General features: G+C 38.6%; 1 protein-coding gene across 1 annotated transcript in view; it reads right to left on the bottom strand.

Annotated features, from left to right (window-relative positions):
• The window catches only part of LAPTM5 (lysosomal protein transmembrane 5), a 70,766-nt gene extending 58,544 nt beyond the window's left edge, over positions 1–12,222 (bottom strand). Inside the window, exon 1 of the mRNA XM_082247760.1 lies at positions 12,073–12,222. Coding sequence (XP_082103886.1) covers positions 12,073–12,159 — 87 coding nt within the window. The 5' untranslated portion in view covers positions 12,160–12,222. The remainder of the gene's footprint in view (positions 1–12,072) is intronic.
• Positions 12,223–18,699: the final 6,477 nt, after the last annotated feature.

The following is an 18,699-nucleotide window of genomic DNA, read 5'->3' as shown; positions in this document are numbered from 1 at the left end:
CCACTAAAATACCTACATTTGTCATTTATATCACCTATATAGTAAATAAAGCTTATTTTTTTTTCTCAATAATATCCCAGTAAGTTTTTTTCAATATGTGGTGCCTATGTCCTTCTCCTTTCATTTCTGTTATAGTTAATTGAAGCCTCACTATCTCATGAACAGCCTGTGCTATAATAACACTCTGAAAATTCTCCCAAATGTCAAGAGTTAATTACAGAGTCCAAAAAATTGAGAAACAGAGTTTAAAATGTTATCCATAAGTGTTTTTTTTAGTGCTGTCACTGTTCCGTTTGTGGTTTGTGGTAAAGATATGACAAAATGGTAAAAAGCTATTTTTTTTTCAGAAGACTTGTAAAGGGTTAGAACCTCTGTCAGTTATATTGCTATATGTGCCACTTTTGTGCCTTCATCAAGGTAGAAAGTGAGGGGAAGTAAAAAAGGTACAGCAATCAAAACATTTTAGTGGCATTCTCCAATCCTTACCGACTTTATTTAAAGTAAAAAAAGTTTTATTAGGAGCACTACCTTAATATTATGCATATGCATATATATATATATATATATATATATATGTATATATATATATATATATATATATATATATATATATATATATATATATATATATATATATATGTATATATGTGTGTGTATATATATATATATATATATATATATATATATATATATATATATATATATATATATACCTATATACACACACACATATATATATATATATACACACACATATATATATAATATATAACGCATGAATTATAATCTAATCAATAATATAATTTTATTATATATATTATATATTCTATAATAAAATTATATTATTGATTTGATTATAATTCATGCGTTTGTGTTTCAAATTTATCACATCTGGGATGTCTACTAGAGTCTTGTTTTGGTCAGGTTTAGGTCAGTAATTACTAAGAATTGTAGGCCTATAATACATAACGCCAAATTTCCATGAAAAAAATTGTACCGCTTTTGGTACAGAATTCCTGACAGAATCATACCGCCAGGGAGGTTAATGACCAGGCAATTGTTTGCAATTTGGCACTGCGTGATTTTAACTGGTAATTGCACGGTCATGCAATGCTGTACCCAAATGAAATTGATGTCCTTTTTTCTCCCCAAAAAATAGAGCTTTCTTTTGAAGGTATTTGATCAGCTCTGTAGTTTTTATTTTTTTGCGATATAAATTGTTCACACATGCCATGGCTATATGTGGAATTACACCCCAAAATACATTCTGCTGCTTCTTCGTGATTTTGTGGAGCTGGTCATATGCAGGGTCACCCTGATGAAAGCATAGTTGTTTGTCACTGAAGTGCATGAACCGAAGGATTTGCTCATATCTAGTCCTGGCCATGGCAACAGAGAACACAGGCCAATGACGATTTAGGTCAGTGGACCAATATGACCGCAACTCACTCTTTTTAGTAATGCCAATGAGGAGGGATAGACCCAGAAAGGTTTTAAATTCGGAAACAGTTATTCGTTTCCATGTAAATTCTCTGGAAAGGGTCAAATTTGGATTTGCTGTGATGAATTGTTGACATATAAATTGCTTTGGTCCACAAAAGATCTGTACAGATCTTCCGTGAAAAACAGCTCATAAAAAAACCAAACTGGTAAAATCGGCTGTTTCTACCCAAATTCCGGGTTGGCCAGTGAATGGGGGAAGTATGGGCGCTGCAGAAGTGGTGGGCTCCCAATCAGGATTTGCAAGTGCATCAGGAAGGACACTATGGACTCTACGGGCCTGTCTTCAAATTATTGGTGACTGTGGGAAACTGTTTGTGCTAGCCACCGCACCAGCTTGAACTGCTATTATGGGACCCGCCATGTCACCAAGTGTTACTGCAGTGCTGGTTTGACTATGACCAGGATGTACTAGGCCACTGGTGCTTGCCAGTTCACCAGAAGGTTGAACTGCACTTGTACTGACACTCTGCTGCATACAAGAACCCTGCGATTGTTGCACCTCAGCAACAGAATAACGGGGTCGGGTATGCCTTACCTTGGCAGCGACCACTACTCTGTCACCAGAGCTATCTGTCAGGGTGCCGCTGCTCTCTACAGGTTCAAATACTGAGCTGGATTCTGACAGTGAGGCTTCCCCATCGCTCTCATCTGTCATGCTCAGCATTGTGTAGGCCTCTTCACTTGTGTACCTCTGTTTGGACATTTTGGCCAATAAATTTATAAGTACCTAGTTTGACTCACAGGTAAAAAAGCACCTGGTTGTCAATGAATGTTTGAACCGCTACCAAAAAACGTAACTGCTAGTGGTAGCAGAGATCAGGCCTGACTCTGCTAACGCTGTGGTTTAGTGTGCTGTGTATCGGAAGTGACAGTAATCTGCTAATACTGCATTTCTTGGGGGATGGGCGGAGGGGCTAAATGCAGGTGCTGGCAGGTGTCGGGGCTGATCCTGCTAACTCTATGTTTTGGGAACACTTTACTAAACTATTGGGGATGCTAGTATAGTTCTGGTCAGATCAAAGGTATTGATCTGTTCAGACACTATACTAGTAATGGAGGTGTTTAGTGTGTGTGTGTGTGTGTGTGTGTGTCACTGGCAGTCAAAGGGTTAAAATGTTTTACTAAATATGCAGTGGGAAATCTGACGCTATCCTGTATTGATGCTAACTAACGTTAACGCTAACTGATGTCACCTGTGACACTAATACAGTCATCAGAAAAAAGATCTGTACACTATAATAGTGACACTGTGACAGGACAATGAAGGGGTTAAATAGGAGGTGATCAGGGGGTTAAATATTTATTAGGGGATGTATGGCGGGTACCCTAAACCTATCTGGGACTACTTCTAACTACCACTAACTGTCTCTCACACTAACTGAAGTCACAAGTGACACTAATACAGTGATCAGTAAATTATCTGTATACCGTATATAGTGTATACTGTGACAGGGAGTGAAGAGGTTAACTGGGGGGTGATCAGGGGGTTAAATGTGTGCCTGTGTGTACTCACAAGGGATGTTCTTTTCTCTTACGCTGGAACTGAAAAGGGCCCCAGGAGAGAAGATTGCATAATTTCCTGTGCCTGTGTTTACATTACACAGGCACAGATCATTCTGCAATTGGTCAGAACCGATCACCAGGTCCAGGCCCATCATCGGCCTGGACCTGGTGACTGATCGGTTCTAAACCGAATCAGAACATTGCGGGGATGGTGGGCACGCGTGCGCCGCCTAGCCCCTCACTCGACCGACGTATAGTTACATCGGTTCGCACAGCCGAGCCACCTTGCCACAGTAAAACTGTGGCGGTTGGTCGGCAACTGGTTAATCTATAATAATAAAATGCAAGTGTCCCTGCGTCCAGTTTCCCTGTGTCTGTGGAATTGCGCTACTGCGCATGTGCACCACGGACAGCCTTTGGGACTGGGGGCGGGCACCACGTCAGGGGCCCCAGAAGTAAGTCACACTGACCTGTGTAGGATGGGGAGCTCCTTGGTGTCAGAGGCCGGGTCCCGGGTGTTGGGGTGTCACCCCGATAATGGTGCTCTTCAGGGAAGTTCCTCTCAGCAGGACCAGATCCATATTCCCCGGAGAGTCTACACTCACCCGCATGCTGGAGCCGGGCAGGAGCACCAGTCATGGGTCAGGAGAAGAGGCAGGCGCCGGGGGATCTGGATAGAGCCGCTAGAGGCCATGACCAGCCACACACACAATCCGCACACCGACCGACCGACCGAACTCACTGACAGCTCCGGGCAAAGAGCAGCAAGACTACAACTACGGAGAGCAGCCGGAGACAAATCATCTCCGCCTGAGGAAACCACCGCCATCTACTGGCCAACTGTGAGTATTACAACTGGGAATTCATCTCACAGGGCTGAGGACAGAAATCACCTCATCATATATTGTGATATCCTACATACACCCAAGTATTATCACCTCATCATATACTATACACCCCAGTATCATCAGGATATCTGATGAGGTGATGATACTGGGGTGCATAGTATATAATGAGGTGATTATATTGGGGTGTATAGTATATGATGAGGTGATAATACTGGGGTGTATGTAGGATATCACAATATATGATGAGGTGATTTCTGTCCTCAGCCCTGTGAGGTGAATTCCCAGTTGTAATACTCACAGTTGGCCAGTGGATGGCGGTGGTTTCCTCAGGCAGAGATGATTTGTCTCCGGCCGCTCTCCGTAGTTGTAGTCTTGCTGCTCTTTGCCCGGACTCGGAGCTGTCAGTTAGTTCGGTCGGTCGGTCGGTGTGCGGATTGTGTGTGTGGCCGGTCATGGCCTCTAGCGGCTCTATCCAGATCCCCCGGTGCCTGCCTCTTCTCCTGACCCATGACGGGGTGCTCCTGCCTGGCTCCAGCATGCGGGTGAGTGTAGACTCTCTGGGGAATATGGATCTGGTCCGGAGCTGCCTGCTCAGAGGAACTTCCCTGAAGAGCACCATTATCGGGGTGACCCCCAACACCCGGGACCCGGCCTCCCCGACACCGAGGAGCTCCCCATCCTACACAGGTCAGTGTGACTTACTTCTGGGGCCCCTGACATGGTGCCCACCCCCAGTCCCAACGGCTGTACGTGGGGCACATGCGCAGTAGCGCAATCCCACGGACACAGGGACGGACGCAGAGACACTTGCATTTTATTAATATAGATATCCTACATACACCCCAGTCGGGCGGGTGGCCAAAACTCTTGAAGCGGCGGGTGTGTGCGGGCACGCGCTCGCACGCGAGAGCCGCTCGGTCAGCTCTGCGCGTGTCTCTGTTGCTAGGGCAACAGGGACGCTATGCGCAGAGCTGGCTATGTCATGCGGCTCTCGCGTTGTTAGAAAAAAAAAGAGATAAGCGAGAGCCGCTCAGTCAGCCATATGTTCTAGCGCCCGTTAATTTAACGGGCTTAATGTCTAGTAGATAATAATATGACTAACAGTTTTGTAACAGCAGAGTCAATATTTCCAGCTTAAAAATAAATAATAAATAGAAATCTAGAAACTTACTGAATGAGCATCAGATATTTTCTTTAATTAGAGCAAGTTAAAGGGAAAATGTGCATGTATTACTGAGAAGTATTGTTTTTTTTTTTATTTGTCCAGACACACTTAAAAATGTAACTTCATTTTTGTTAAGAAAAAAACAATCCCCTTTGGGTGATCTATGTGCATTGCAAGGATTTTAACAGACTTTGTAGCAGATTCCTATTTTTTCTGTTCCAAAGCTGTTTGTTCCTATATGTCCCTACAAGATTCCTGAATGGGAGGGTCTGCACTCATTATAGACACCTGGTGCATTTTTAGTGCTTGCATCCCTTTATAAGTAGGTCATCTTTAGGGAATATTTCATCAAAAATAAATTAAATTCCTATTGCAGGGGATGCCTAAAATATTTGTATCTAGAGCAGACATTTGATAAAATCAGTGAGGCAATCACACAAGCAGAAAATTACTGATCACGTTTAGGTTGTCCTATTGTATTACTTTTTGGTCAGTTTTATAAAAATACTGCAGCTTCATGAAAATATCATTTTAGTACCTTTTAATAAAGTGGCTTGTGCAGTAATTTTAAATGCAAAATAATTTTTAGCAACAGTGAAATTTCCCTTTAATCACTACCAAGCAATGTTGTATTAATCTCACATTTTAATATCTGCTTTTTTCTGAAAATTGCCTTAAACCCCTAAACAATCATATATTATCTGAAAGCAGAGGACCTTTAGAATAAAACGGTGGCAGTTGCACTTTTTTGTTTATGTCACGTGAAATTTTCATAACTGTTAATCAAAGACATATTTTCAGGAAAAATACACTAAAATTTGTTTTAATGCAAACAAACACAGCATAATACCTTTTTTTTTTTAGTAAAATATAAAATAAGGTATTGTGTTGAGTAAATAGATACCAAATATGTCAAGCCTCAAAACTGTTTGCACATGTGAAATACAAAAAACTATGTTACAAAATATTCTTCATAGGCAATGCTTTTACTGTAAAGCTTTTGCAGCTTATCAGTTTGGAGTTAAACATGAATTATGGCCCTCAAATTATTGTTTTCATTCTGATGTGAATGGTGATACCTCATAATTTATATTCACATACACATGTGGGCCCTTTGCTGATTTTGTAAATTGAGGTGTGTATGGGAGTGGGAGGGTGCTGTGCTTTTCCTTTTTTTTTTTTTTCGATTATTTTATTTTGTTTTATTGCAATTTTTTTTTTTTTTTTTTACATTTTTTTCCATGTCATGGATTTGCTATCGCAAGGGGGTTTACAACCCCCTTAATAATAGCACTGGCAGGTGGCAGGTCCATTTCCCCGGCCCTCCACTGTAGCTAATTATGTACTTCAGCTTGCTGACAAAAACATTTGGAACTGGTACATACTTTTTCATTACTGCACTTTAATATGGTCAAATTTCTTTTATTCCATACTTTACGATAAATTAACTCACAAATCTGTTGCTCATTTTCCGCACCCAAAACACTGTTGTGTAGTATATTTAAAGTGGTTCTAAGGGCTCAAGGCTTTTTACTTGAATCCATTCCATGCATTAAGGTAAAAATAACCTTCTCTAGCTCTCACCCAACCCATCCTCCTTTATACTTACCTTCGCCACATCTCTATCCAGCAATGTGTGTAGAGTAGTGGCTCCCCTGGGTCTCTATCTCCTCATTGACTCACACAGCAGTGGGAGCCATTGTCAAAACCATGTTTATTATCTTTTTTTTTTTTTTACTATTTCCTTTAGAATCACTTTAACTAATAAAGCTAGATACCTGGGTTCTGGAGAGGTATGGTTCTCTGGAAGAAAGTTTCTAGCCTAGGCCATTGGGGCGTCATTCCAATGTTTCCAGTATGTCCCAATTATTTATATACATTAGTTAATGAAAGTGGTAACAATAAGGGTAGGTCATTGTTATTGTTAATACTGTCATTGTTAATACCGTCTACAGAGACAATTTTATTGAGTCGATAACAATCTCTGTAAAAATGAGTCAGGGTAAGAGTAATGACTGCAGTTTGGGAAATATATCTGTAAATAATTTATATATCTGTGTTTATGTATTTATAATGATAACTATGCTAAAAGTTTACTGTAGGAATATGTTCTTCACCTTCTCTAACTACCTAAACTATGGATTTGTAATTATAGTCCCTACGCATTGATGTTCATTATACATGGACCCAGAAAAAGTGGTGCCCAAAAATACATGCAATCAATATATTATGGGATGGTGTTCATATACTATATCCAGTAAACTGGCTTCATCAGAGTCACATTTATGGGCCCCATTTACAGTGTCAACAAGTATCAGCTCCAGTTATCTAAACATAGATTTCCATGAGAGCAGTTAAGATGACTTTTATTTTGTGGCACTTGTGTAGAAATCAGATTGACAGTTCCTATCATTTGGCTAAATTATCTGCGCCTCCACTTATCCGGTGTCTACTTTTCATTAACAGCAACAAACTTGTCAGTGTGTTTTCAGGGTGAGCATGTTCTAATTTTTTTTTTTTTATTCACTTCTACAGCCGCAGCCTTGTCAAATGTAATTAATTGGTTTTAGATGTATTTTTTAACATCGGTTATGGAACTCAGAACAGGTTCCTATAATTATAAAATATTGAGGAAACGGAAAGCATACTACGCTTGCTTTATAGAAATGGAGGGCGTTGATACATTGTTCGATTATGGATAATGGTTTATTTATTTGTTTATTATTTATAGTCTTTTATTCTTTACTCAAATCACTAATTTGGATGAGTTACTTTTTTTTCTCTGTTCTTATCTACCGGTACTTAAAATGTTTGATTTAAAAATATAATTGCCACATATGGGTGGAATCTTTAACTAATCAAAGCCTTCTTGTGAATCATTATTTTAACTCACGATGCTTTATTTTTTGCGACTTGAAAATGTATTTTTAAGTCCGGTTCACACTTATGCGAGTGCGGGAAGGCTGCGAATTCGCAGCCTGTTCCCGCATCGCACACGCACCCCCGGCAGTTCACACTGCCATATGCGATACGCTGGGGGTGTCAATGTAATCTTAACGACACCCCCAGTTTGATCGCATATCGCAGTGCGATCGTGCAGTTCGCACAGGATCGGATCGCACAAGTGTGAACCGCTGTGCGATCCGATCCTGATGCGGCTGCCAAAAAGGGTCCCTGTGCGTGTTTGGTGCGGCTGCGGTGCGAATTTAGCCATACAAACTGTATGGCTAAACTCGCACAGCCGATCGCATGTAATGTCGGAGCAGTGCGCTCCGACATTACATGCGAACCCCGCACACGCACAAGTGTGAACCGGGGCTTAATCTTAAAATAACCCCAATGTGTGACAAAGAAAACACTGCATTTATTACATTTTAGGAATTAAGCCTATTGTAACTGTTAAAAAGTTCTACTTAGAACAGACTTTGATTGTATATTGTGACCAGGGTACAATAAAGCTTTGTGGGTTTTAAATTTTTCTCAATAAATATATTTTTTAAAAAGCTATCTTTTTATTTATTAGGTAAACATGCAAAGAATCTACTTTTTCATATCTGCATGATGCACCAACGGGACGGTGACAGTATATTGGTATCACAAGGTAGATGTGCACTTTTAGACAACTGTGCATTCACACCCATTTATCATTCAGGATCTGTCTCGTAACCTAGCGCAGGATGTGGAAACCTTACAAGAAGACCTAAATAAAATTATGGGCAGGGCAACTACATGGGAAATGAGGTTTAATGTTGAAAAGTAATGTATTCGGGTGCTAAAATTATGAATGCAAGTTACTCCCTAGGGGAGAACTTCTGAGAGAATCTAGGATGAAAAAGGACATGGGGGCCCTAGTAGATGACAGGCTCAGCAATGGCATGCAATGCCATAGCTATTGCAAGCAAAGCCAACATAATATTGGCATGCATTAAAAAAGGGATTCACTTCAGAGATAGAACAATAATTCTCCCACTCTATAAGACTCTGGTCCGGTCACATCTGGAGTATGCAGTTCAGTTCTGGGCACCGGTCCTCAGGAAGGATGTGCTGGAACTGGAGAGAGTCCAGAGAAGGGCAACAAAGCTAATAAAGGGACTGGAGAATCTCAGCTATGAGAAAGACTACAAACATTGAACCTATTCTCTCTGGAGAGGAGACGCTTGAGAGGGGATATGACCCTAGCATAGGGAAAAAACTTTTCAGTGAAAGGGAACTTAAAAAGACATGCAACCATTCACTGAAATTGGAAGAGAAGTGGTTTAATCCTAAACTGCGTTGAGGGTTCTTTACTATGAGAGCAGTAAGGATGTGAAATTCTCTTCCACAAGCAGTGGTATCAGCAGGGAGTGTGGATAATTTAAAAAAAAAAATTATTTGATGTGCACCTTAATGATCACAACATACAGGGACTTGCAATGAACTATTGACATAAACACAAGCACACCCGCACACCACAGGTTGAATTGGATGGACTGGTGTCTTTTTTCAACCTTACCAACTATGTAACCTGTCATCCTTTTTCCAAGGTGACTGTCTAAGATGACAATGATGTGACTTTCATGGTGAGGAAAACAGGTGACCTTCCATTAAAATAATTTGATCTACTTTTTTTTAAATTTCATTTCAAAATATCAGTCCTCTATTCAGCTTGACTGCCAATTATATACACAACTTCATTGGTCCTGGGCTGTCATAACATAGGCTTTCCCGCATTTTTTTTTTTTTTTTTTCACATTAAGGTCTAACACAAAAATGCTTAATTATTTGATAACCAAGCACAATGGATTATTTTAATAGTTGACCAGATCTTGATTGGACAAACCAATAAAAATGTTTGCTCATGGTCAGCTATAGATATTCTTACTAAATTAAACAAATTAATAATTGTAATCATCAACAGAAACATCTAAAACAGTGTATCTGCTGCTTACCTGCATACTGGTAATTGTTTTAAGTGGGCAATCTCATTCTATGCTGTAACTTAAAGGACCACAATTGTGCTAATCATTACGGTCTGGTAAGTTGTATTAATCGTATTCAGTATATTCATTTTTTTTTTTTTTAATTTTTTTTTTTAATTGAATTTTTTTTTCACATTTTAATGCAAACCAAGATGTCTAGCAAAATAACATTGACATAGCTTTCAGGTGCCAGGGGACCTTTCAACGGCCACATATTTTTAACATGGTTTAAATCTTCCTAAATAAAAAATGTTGCCACAACTTCTAAGGTACTCCTACAGTGTCTCAATACCTGTCACTTTTCCTGGACAGCTTGGTCTGCACATAACAGTTAAGAACAAATATACATACATACATGAGAAAAAAATATTATTTCATATACTGAATATTATTACAGGATATTGACCTCCAAACCTAATCAGAATACAATATTTGTCATGATAGTTGTTCTTTATACATTATATAGAATAATAGTTACAGCCACACCTTATTCTGACCAAGGTCTACATTGTAGAGTACAGCTCCTGTAGTAAACCATCCACAATATGCCTTCATGCACAGGGGCATATGAAAATGCTCCTATCTATGCTGAATCTTTCTATCAGGAGCGTGTCTCCGAACTCTCTCCATTTTGAATTCTACTTTGTCATTTGTCAAGTTTCAGCACTGGACTCTCTAAGGCCAGCCATAGACAGAGCGAGAGGTTACAGGAAAGAAAATCGCTTGATTCTCCTATCAACATAGTCAGTGTTGATGGGGGAATCCCTCCTGTGGAGCAATCGTTTTCTCCTGGTGGGGGGGGGGCAAGTGTAGGAAGCCGTCCCTGCCTGGAGAACTCAGTGATTTTTGCTAGCAGTTATAACAGATGCTAGCGGCACATGTAAAAATCCAACAGGCTGTATGTACCCAAGTTGATCAATCGATAAACGTGGGTACATATACCCTGCCCATACATGGTTCCAATTTCTGCCGGTTTCTACTAAACCGACCAAGATTTGAACCGTCTATGGCCGGCTTAAGACAACATAATGTCACCAACAGACTATCACGATAGCTGATTATGTTACAGCTGTGCACTTATGTGTGTTGTTTTCCCTCTGCTTTTTTTTTTTAATGTTTTCAAGTCAGCCCCCCATGTCTCCGAAGCCCACTTTTCTGTTCCGCCCCAACACGAACAAACGATTAATGTTTGTAAGTTAAGATCTCCATTTTGTATGCTATGTTTCTGGGTTCTACTATATGATGCAATGAGAGCTTGACCAGATCTCTTTTTAATTTAATTCTGTAATTGTTAATATATAAAAAAAAAATTGTAATAAAGTATAATCAAAATCGTTTTGTCATGTGTTTGGCTTGTTTTGTTCATGAGCGTTAATAGGTGTATGGTGTAGAAGCATATGCTTGTAACCTCATTCCATTGGCTGGAATATTCTTTTCACTGCATTTATGTGCATATGAGCACCAATGTTGCAATAAGCTCCTTTCTGAATGCAGCTTTAGGACATTCTTTTGTTATGCCTTTGAAAGCTGCCCAAAAATTCAAACCTAAATGCCACAATGTACATAGACACATTGGCTGAAACAGAGCTTAAGAGGCATAAAACAAATGAAAAATGGCTTCTTTTCTGCGTGCGTGTGCATAAGGCCTAAGGAAAAATGTTTTATAAACAATGCAAAACTTTCCTTTTTTATATTATTTAGTTACTGAAAAAGTGTTTAATCCAAGTTTGGTTTTCAGCAACATTGTAAATGATTCATCCATTTGCGCAGACAACATATCAACTGCACTCTTACATAACTATGTTGTGAAAGCACACCTACTGCCTAATTGTCAGTGCTTGAAAAAACAACAAAGATGCAAGTCGTCCAGGTAAAAACCCGGGAGGATGGAAACTTTACATCGGAATGTCTTTTGAACAATGAAGTTTTGCAATGTATTTTACCTGTATCAATTCTTCCATGGAGTTTTCTAGCCCCCTGTCTAAATATTCTATTTAGGTGCACCTTTGTACTGTTTGTGAATATCCACATACAATTGCAAAGAAGTATGTTTCCTAGGACTTAAAGCATAAGACAAATACATTTTGTGACTCACCAAATGGTATGTGGCCAGAACATGTGCCACAGCTCGGATCTTGGAGCTGCTGGACTTGTTAGAAGCCTCTGTCTGTTTAGCTGCCATGTCTGTGCTGGATTTAGTCTTTGTGTTAAGTCACTGCTGCTAAGAAAGAAGCTTGCTTGATGTACAAATTCTAGCCAGTTTCCTTCCTGTTTTCATTCTCTTTTACATAGATGCGCAGCTCAAAACCGATAAGATTGTATCTGCGTGTGACAAATATAGAAGCAGTAAGGGGATGTAAAGCACTAAACCTCATCCCTCCTCAGACCTGATATACTTTTCACCAGGCTGACTGCACTCCGAAACATTGGCTTCTTTTTCTTTCTTTTCTTTCTTTTCTTTCTTATATATAATATAGTTTAGCTGTTTATAAAAAAAAAAAACTGCCTTTTAGGAGCTTAGTAGTTTCTATTTTTCTGCATGAACAAAATTCATATTAAATATATAATATTTAAAGCTGCATTCCAGTTATGGCAATGTTTACCAGCTTGGACTAATGAAAGTATTTATGCACCATACCTGTGGGATCCTCCTTGAAGCTGGAAATCACCGTAGTAAGCACCACTACTACAGTGATTGCTGGCAGCTTCTGGGCTCCTGTTCTTAGCAGCTGGGCTACTGCTTACTTAACCCGGGAGGTCATTTGCTGGACATGGGCACCATTAAGAAAACTGTATTTGAAAGTGGTGCCTCACTCCCAAATGCTAATGTGTTAGTATCCCTTTAAATCTGTTTGCATAGCAATTTTCAAAATCAGCATATCATATCAAACCATATTTAACATTAACAAAATAATGCATCAGTCCATAAAGTGTCCTTTGGAATGATATGGCTTGCATATGCTCAATCTTTCATAAAAAAACAGGCTTGTGTTCACATATCCAAGCGACTGCTTCCTTAATTAGTATTTACCACTATGTGCTCCAATCATCCACATACATTAGTAATAATCCCTTCATCGGATGGGCCCTCACCCGGGGGATAAGACAAACCAATGGTCTATATGCGCTTTTGTCCCCCTCTGGGGACCTGTTTTATGCTGTTTCACTCCTTTGCTGGCAATCTTGAGATTAGAATCCTTCTTCTCTTACACTTATCCCCATATGCCCAAATCATAAAGAGAGAAAGCAGGACATAGTGCCTTATCTTTTAAAATAACCGGTTTATTAAGCACTAAGTATAAAAACACACACATTTTCCTAGAGCTTAGAGTGCACCAAATTAAGAACAATAAGACAGTATTACCATGGTATGCTCACAATACGTGCCTCAGCGTGATGATTGCCGGCTCCCCTACGCGTTAGGCCACAGGGTCACGTGGCTTCCTCAGAAAGATTAAAGTGGAATCCTAGCTTTAACCTAACTAGCCTTAAAAATGCCCCCTGCCCCTTTTAGAACCTATTATGACTATCCTATTTTCATGAAATGTCCGGATTTGTGCATGCATGCGTATGCAGCACATCTATGTGTGTGTGCGTGTGCATGTATGCACATTTTGGACAAACATGTACGTCTTTGTCCCAGCTTGTAGGTGATTCATCCCAAATAGTTTTATTCCCAATCCCCATTTCCGTTTAATGGTCGTGTTAGGAGGATATAGCCTCTCTTCTCCCTTTTTGCTATATAGCAACAATTATACGGCAATTATGGCCACAAGCATTTATAGTCTGTCAGGTCCTTTTTACACTTTCTATATATATTTCATATGAATTTTAGTTAGAACCAATATTCTATACATATTTAGGACATTTTGGTTGTCAGATCTATATAATGCAGTATGATCTCCTACACCATCCACACACTGGCCGATCCGAGGGGCTGGTTTTTCAGCAGCAATACAGGCCAATTCAATATGGTTTCATTATACTCAACGAGTCGCTGCATAGCTGAACTCTTGTAACCGGGTTTCTTTTTCCCCTCCCTTCTTTTCATTACCCCGAAACATATATATTTATATTACCAACCAGCAACAATACATATATATATATATATATTGTATACTACATGTTTGTGGTTTTAAACATTGTTTTGGAATATATGTCCATGTAACATTATTGTATTTTATCCACATCATATGTATTCTCATTATAGTTTTATCACTTCATATTATATTACTTTAACAGTTAATATATACATGTTTTTCTATGAACACATAACTACTAGCGTTTATTTAATTATTTAACTATTATTTTTCACTCAGGTTGGAGTTTCCTTTGATGGACATTTTCATTATTTAATTTAATTTCGCAATTACACATATACAACAATTTTCCTTTCATCATTTATTAACAACAATCAAACCCATCATTCATATTGGGGTATTCAATATTAAGGTATTTAATATCGGTCATCATTTTTTTCTAATACCGATTAGTGATTTTTTGTGCACATCCCCCGCTTTTGTTCATTCGTTCACATTCATATTCATAGCTTTCAACAGGGGGCACTAATATCACCAACGATGGTTTCACATAATCAGTAATTATCACATCACTAAATATTTAGTTCATATGATTTTTTCATATGATTTCACACACATATATTTTTTGTTCATACATTTTTTTCATACATTCAGCTTATTAATTCACTCATATAATTATATATTTTTTGCACCTAACAATGCACGTTAGAAATTGTTTTAATTATATTTGCCAATATGTTTATATACAAAAGCAATATAACAATGTGAATTGTATGATAATGTTTTGTGTGTTATAGTGATTATTCACATTTTGGATTTGTATATCCTAGCAATTGCACTTATGCACTTTTCTATTTTTATTATGTGTTTGGTTTTGATTGGGGGCCATTCTGTTCATGTAATCAGACCATAGATATTTAGCAGCGGTTCACTTCAATGAACGTCCAATCAACTTTACTACTCTCAGCTGCATATGCACCTTTATCTGTGGTCTGTGCAAATTCAGAATGAACTTGGTAATGAGTAAGCGACATTTTTAGTCGTGAAACGCGTCTACCTGCTGTCCTATGTCTCACAGTTTTTAATTTTGATGCCTATTTTTGATGTGGAATAAATATACTCCTGTTTGATTTAATCTCGGAGTGCGGTCACTTTCTTCTTGATCAAATATCCTATTTTCAGGCCACTCCAGTCCGGTCATGTGATCTAATCTGGACCCTGGAGTGCTGGCAATGTCTGGGACATGGAAGCATATGGGTGACATCACTGCTCAGGCTTTACCAGCTGTTGTCAGAGCGCTCTCTCCTCTGCAGCCTCTGCTGGCTAATATAGGGAAGATCACGTGGAAGGGTCAGAGTGGCCTGAAAATAGGTTAGTATATACATTTTTTTTTTCATTTACACAGGTTGGTCAGCATAGGTGTTAGGAAGGGGAAGGGGGCATTTTTAAGGCTAGTAAGGTTCAGGCTGGAATTCCACTTTTAGAAGCAACCAATGAAGAGGGGTTAGAAAGCATAATGCCACTGTCAACCTATGCTGGGGATTATTTTTGCTGCTACTGACACCAATGCTGGGGGCTTTTATTGCAAAAAAGGACAATGATGCTGGGGGTTATTATTATGGAAAATGCCATCTATGCTAGGCGTTATTGTTGCATAAACTGGCACCACTGCTGGGGGTTGTTATTGCAGAAACTGGCACTGATATTGGGGGTTATAATTGCTGCTACTGACACCAATGCTTGGGGTTATTATTAGAGAAACTGTCATCTATACTGGAGGTTATTATTCCAGAAACTGATGCCTATACTGGAGGTTTTTATTTAAGCTACTGCCACCAGTGCTGGAGATTATTGTTGCAGAAACTGGCACTGATGCTGGGGGTTATTACTGCAGAAACTGCCATTTATGCTAGGAGTTATTATTGCATAAACTGGCACCAATACTGGGGTTTATTATTGTAGAAACTGCCACTGATGCTGGGGGATATTATTGCATAAACTGGCACTAACACTGGGGGTTATTTTTGCAGAAACTGGCACTGATGCTGGGCGTTAGTATTGCTGCTAATGTCACCAATGCTGGGGACTATTACTGCGTTTAAGTAATTGGCACTGATGCTGTGGGATATTACCACAGAAACTGCCATTTATGCTGGGGGTTTTGTTTAAAGCTGGTTTTGAAAAGACACTGACTTTTTTGTAATAACTGTGTGTGTGGGAAAGGGGGCGCACAGTTTGCCATTTTTTTGCCCTGGGCAACAGATGGCCTTGCCCCAGCACTAAATGTAACTATGTAAACAGTGTCATACCTAAAATTTTTCTTTGAAAGAACATACTAATTTGGTTCCATATTTCAGAGCTCCATTGTCTGACCTTCAAAATGTTTCTTTTTGTACCTCACAAAATTCTTCTTTTTGCTTAAGATGCAGTAGCATGTAACTGATAGCTCTCACTTAGTTACAGAATTCAGAAAACTTGCAGTAAAAGTACAAGATAATTACAGTCAAGGGACTAGTGAAATCACTTAACCTTCCTTTGGGATCCTGAGAAAGCTGAAGAGCCCAAACCTCACAAGAATGCACTCCAGCATTTGTACTTTTTGTTCTTTTTTTTTAATACATATTTTAACTGGGTAGGGGGCTATTGAATAGGGATTCAATGTTTTTCAAGTGCAGGGTCTGCATAAGTTAATAAAGCAAATGTATAGCAGTTTTCTACATTTGAAATATGCATATTAATATTTAGCATATACCTTTTATGAAAACAGGTGGAGCTTTAGGCTCCTGCTCATTGTTTCCAGGTACCTTCATTGCTTTTTAAAGTAAAATTACAGGCTAAACCTAACTAATCTTAAAAATGCTCCTTTCCACCTCCAAATACCTATGCTGACTAACCTGTGTAAGATAGATGTAGATACTTAGCTATTTAAGCCCACTACAATTCGGTCATATGATCCCCTGTGTCAGCCAGTGGCAGCTACAGGGGAGAGGAAAGAACGTGCAACAATGGCTAGCAATGCCTGGTAGCAGTGATATCAGCCATAGGCCCCTATGGACCATATATTGTTGGTGCTCCCTCCTCCCCTCTGCAGCCACCACTGACCGACACAGGGGAGCTGGATCATGTGACCGGAATGAAGGGAGATGAAAATCGGTAAGTATATACAACTTTCCTATAGAGTTTAGTCAGCATATGTATTAGGAGCAAGCTTTTAAAAACTACTTAGGTTTAGCCCGGAATTCTACATTAAGGCAAAACACCCATTGTTTTCACAGATCTACATCTCAAGCTCAAATTTATACATACAAGTGAATGACTCGTTGTAGTGACTCATCCCTTATTTATGGCTCCCTTCAAAGTTTAATTTAGGCAGTCTAAACCTAAAAATAGGCAGCTTCTGCTCTGCAGTTTCTTTAACTAACCCATATTAACCCAATGTTTATTTTTTAATTTAAAGGATAAACATAGATATTAAAAAAAATAAGGGATGAATTAAACCACTTCTGGACCGGAAGGATTTGCCCCCTTAATGACCACGCCATATTTTGCGATTCGGCACTGCGTTATTTTAACGGACAATTGCGTGGTCCTGCGATGCTGTACCTAAATAAAATTGATGTCCTTTTTCCCTACAAATATAGCTTTCTTTTGGTGGTATTTGATCACCTGTGCGATTTTTCGTTTTTGCGCTATAAACAAAAAAAAGAGCGACAATTCTGAAAAAAAAAAAAAAAACAATATTTTTTACATTCTGCTATATAACATTCCCCAAAAAGAAAATTAAAAATCAAGATTTTTTAACATTGTAGGCCAATTTGTTTTCTGCTACATATTTTTGGTAAAAAAAATTGCAATAAGTGTATTTTGATTGGTTTGCGCAAACGTTATCGCGTCTACTAACTACGGGAAAGATTTATGTCATTTTTATTGTTTTTTTTTTTTTTTTTTACTAGTAATCAGAGATGTATAGTAACGAAGTAGAACTACTTAAGTACTGTACTTAAGTACCGAAATGCGGTATCTGTACTTTCGTAGAGTAGAATTTTTTTCTCCTACTTCTACTTTTACTTCACTACATTTTTTCGATGATTTCGATACTTCTACTCAAGTATTTTTTTTTGTGCTGCATAGTTACTCGTTACTTTTAAAAAAATTACCACTACCAGAACAGTAGATGGCAGGTTGCATAAAGCTCAAAAAAATGTGTATAATGTCATTTGTAAATCAGCGCATACGAAAATAAAGGCTGTGTATAATAAAAGCTGCTATACCAAATCTTTCCAATAAAAAGAAAATATGAAACAAACAAATAAATGGTGCTACAGCGCTTAAAGTGCATCAAGAAACTACTAACAAACAGAACTTGGCTGTGCGAATAAAGTGCCTGTGCAATCGATATAATATCATCGTTGCCACTAGTGCCCTGCCCACACTCCACACAGTATCAAAAATAAAGTGACATGAATGTGCTAAAGCCTAAATGCAGTGAAAATAATTATTCCCACAATGTAACAGTAAATTCAATTCATATAAAATATGACAATAAATCACAATAAAATAAGTTATGAAATAAGTTAGGTCAGGTGCGTGCAACAAGTTGAAGTGAGTAAACCTATCTATAACGAAAAGTCCATAAATGAATTCCAGTTTGCAAATCTAAAGTGTCACTTCACTTGTCAGAT

Source organism: Pelophylax lessonae (assembly GCF_965119305.1).
Source record: "Pelophylax lessonae genome assembly, chromosome: 2".
Classification (NCBI taxonomy): domain Eukaryota; kingdom Metazoa; phylum Chordata; class Amphibia; order Anura; family Ranidae; genus Pelophylax; species Pelophylax lessonae.
Note: the sequence above shows the minus strand (reverse complement) of the source record. Positions and strands in the feature narration are given on the sequence as shown.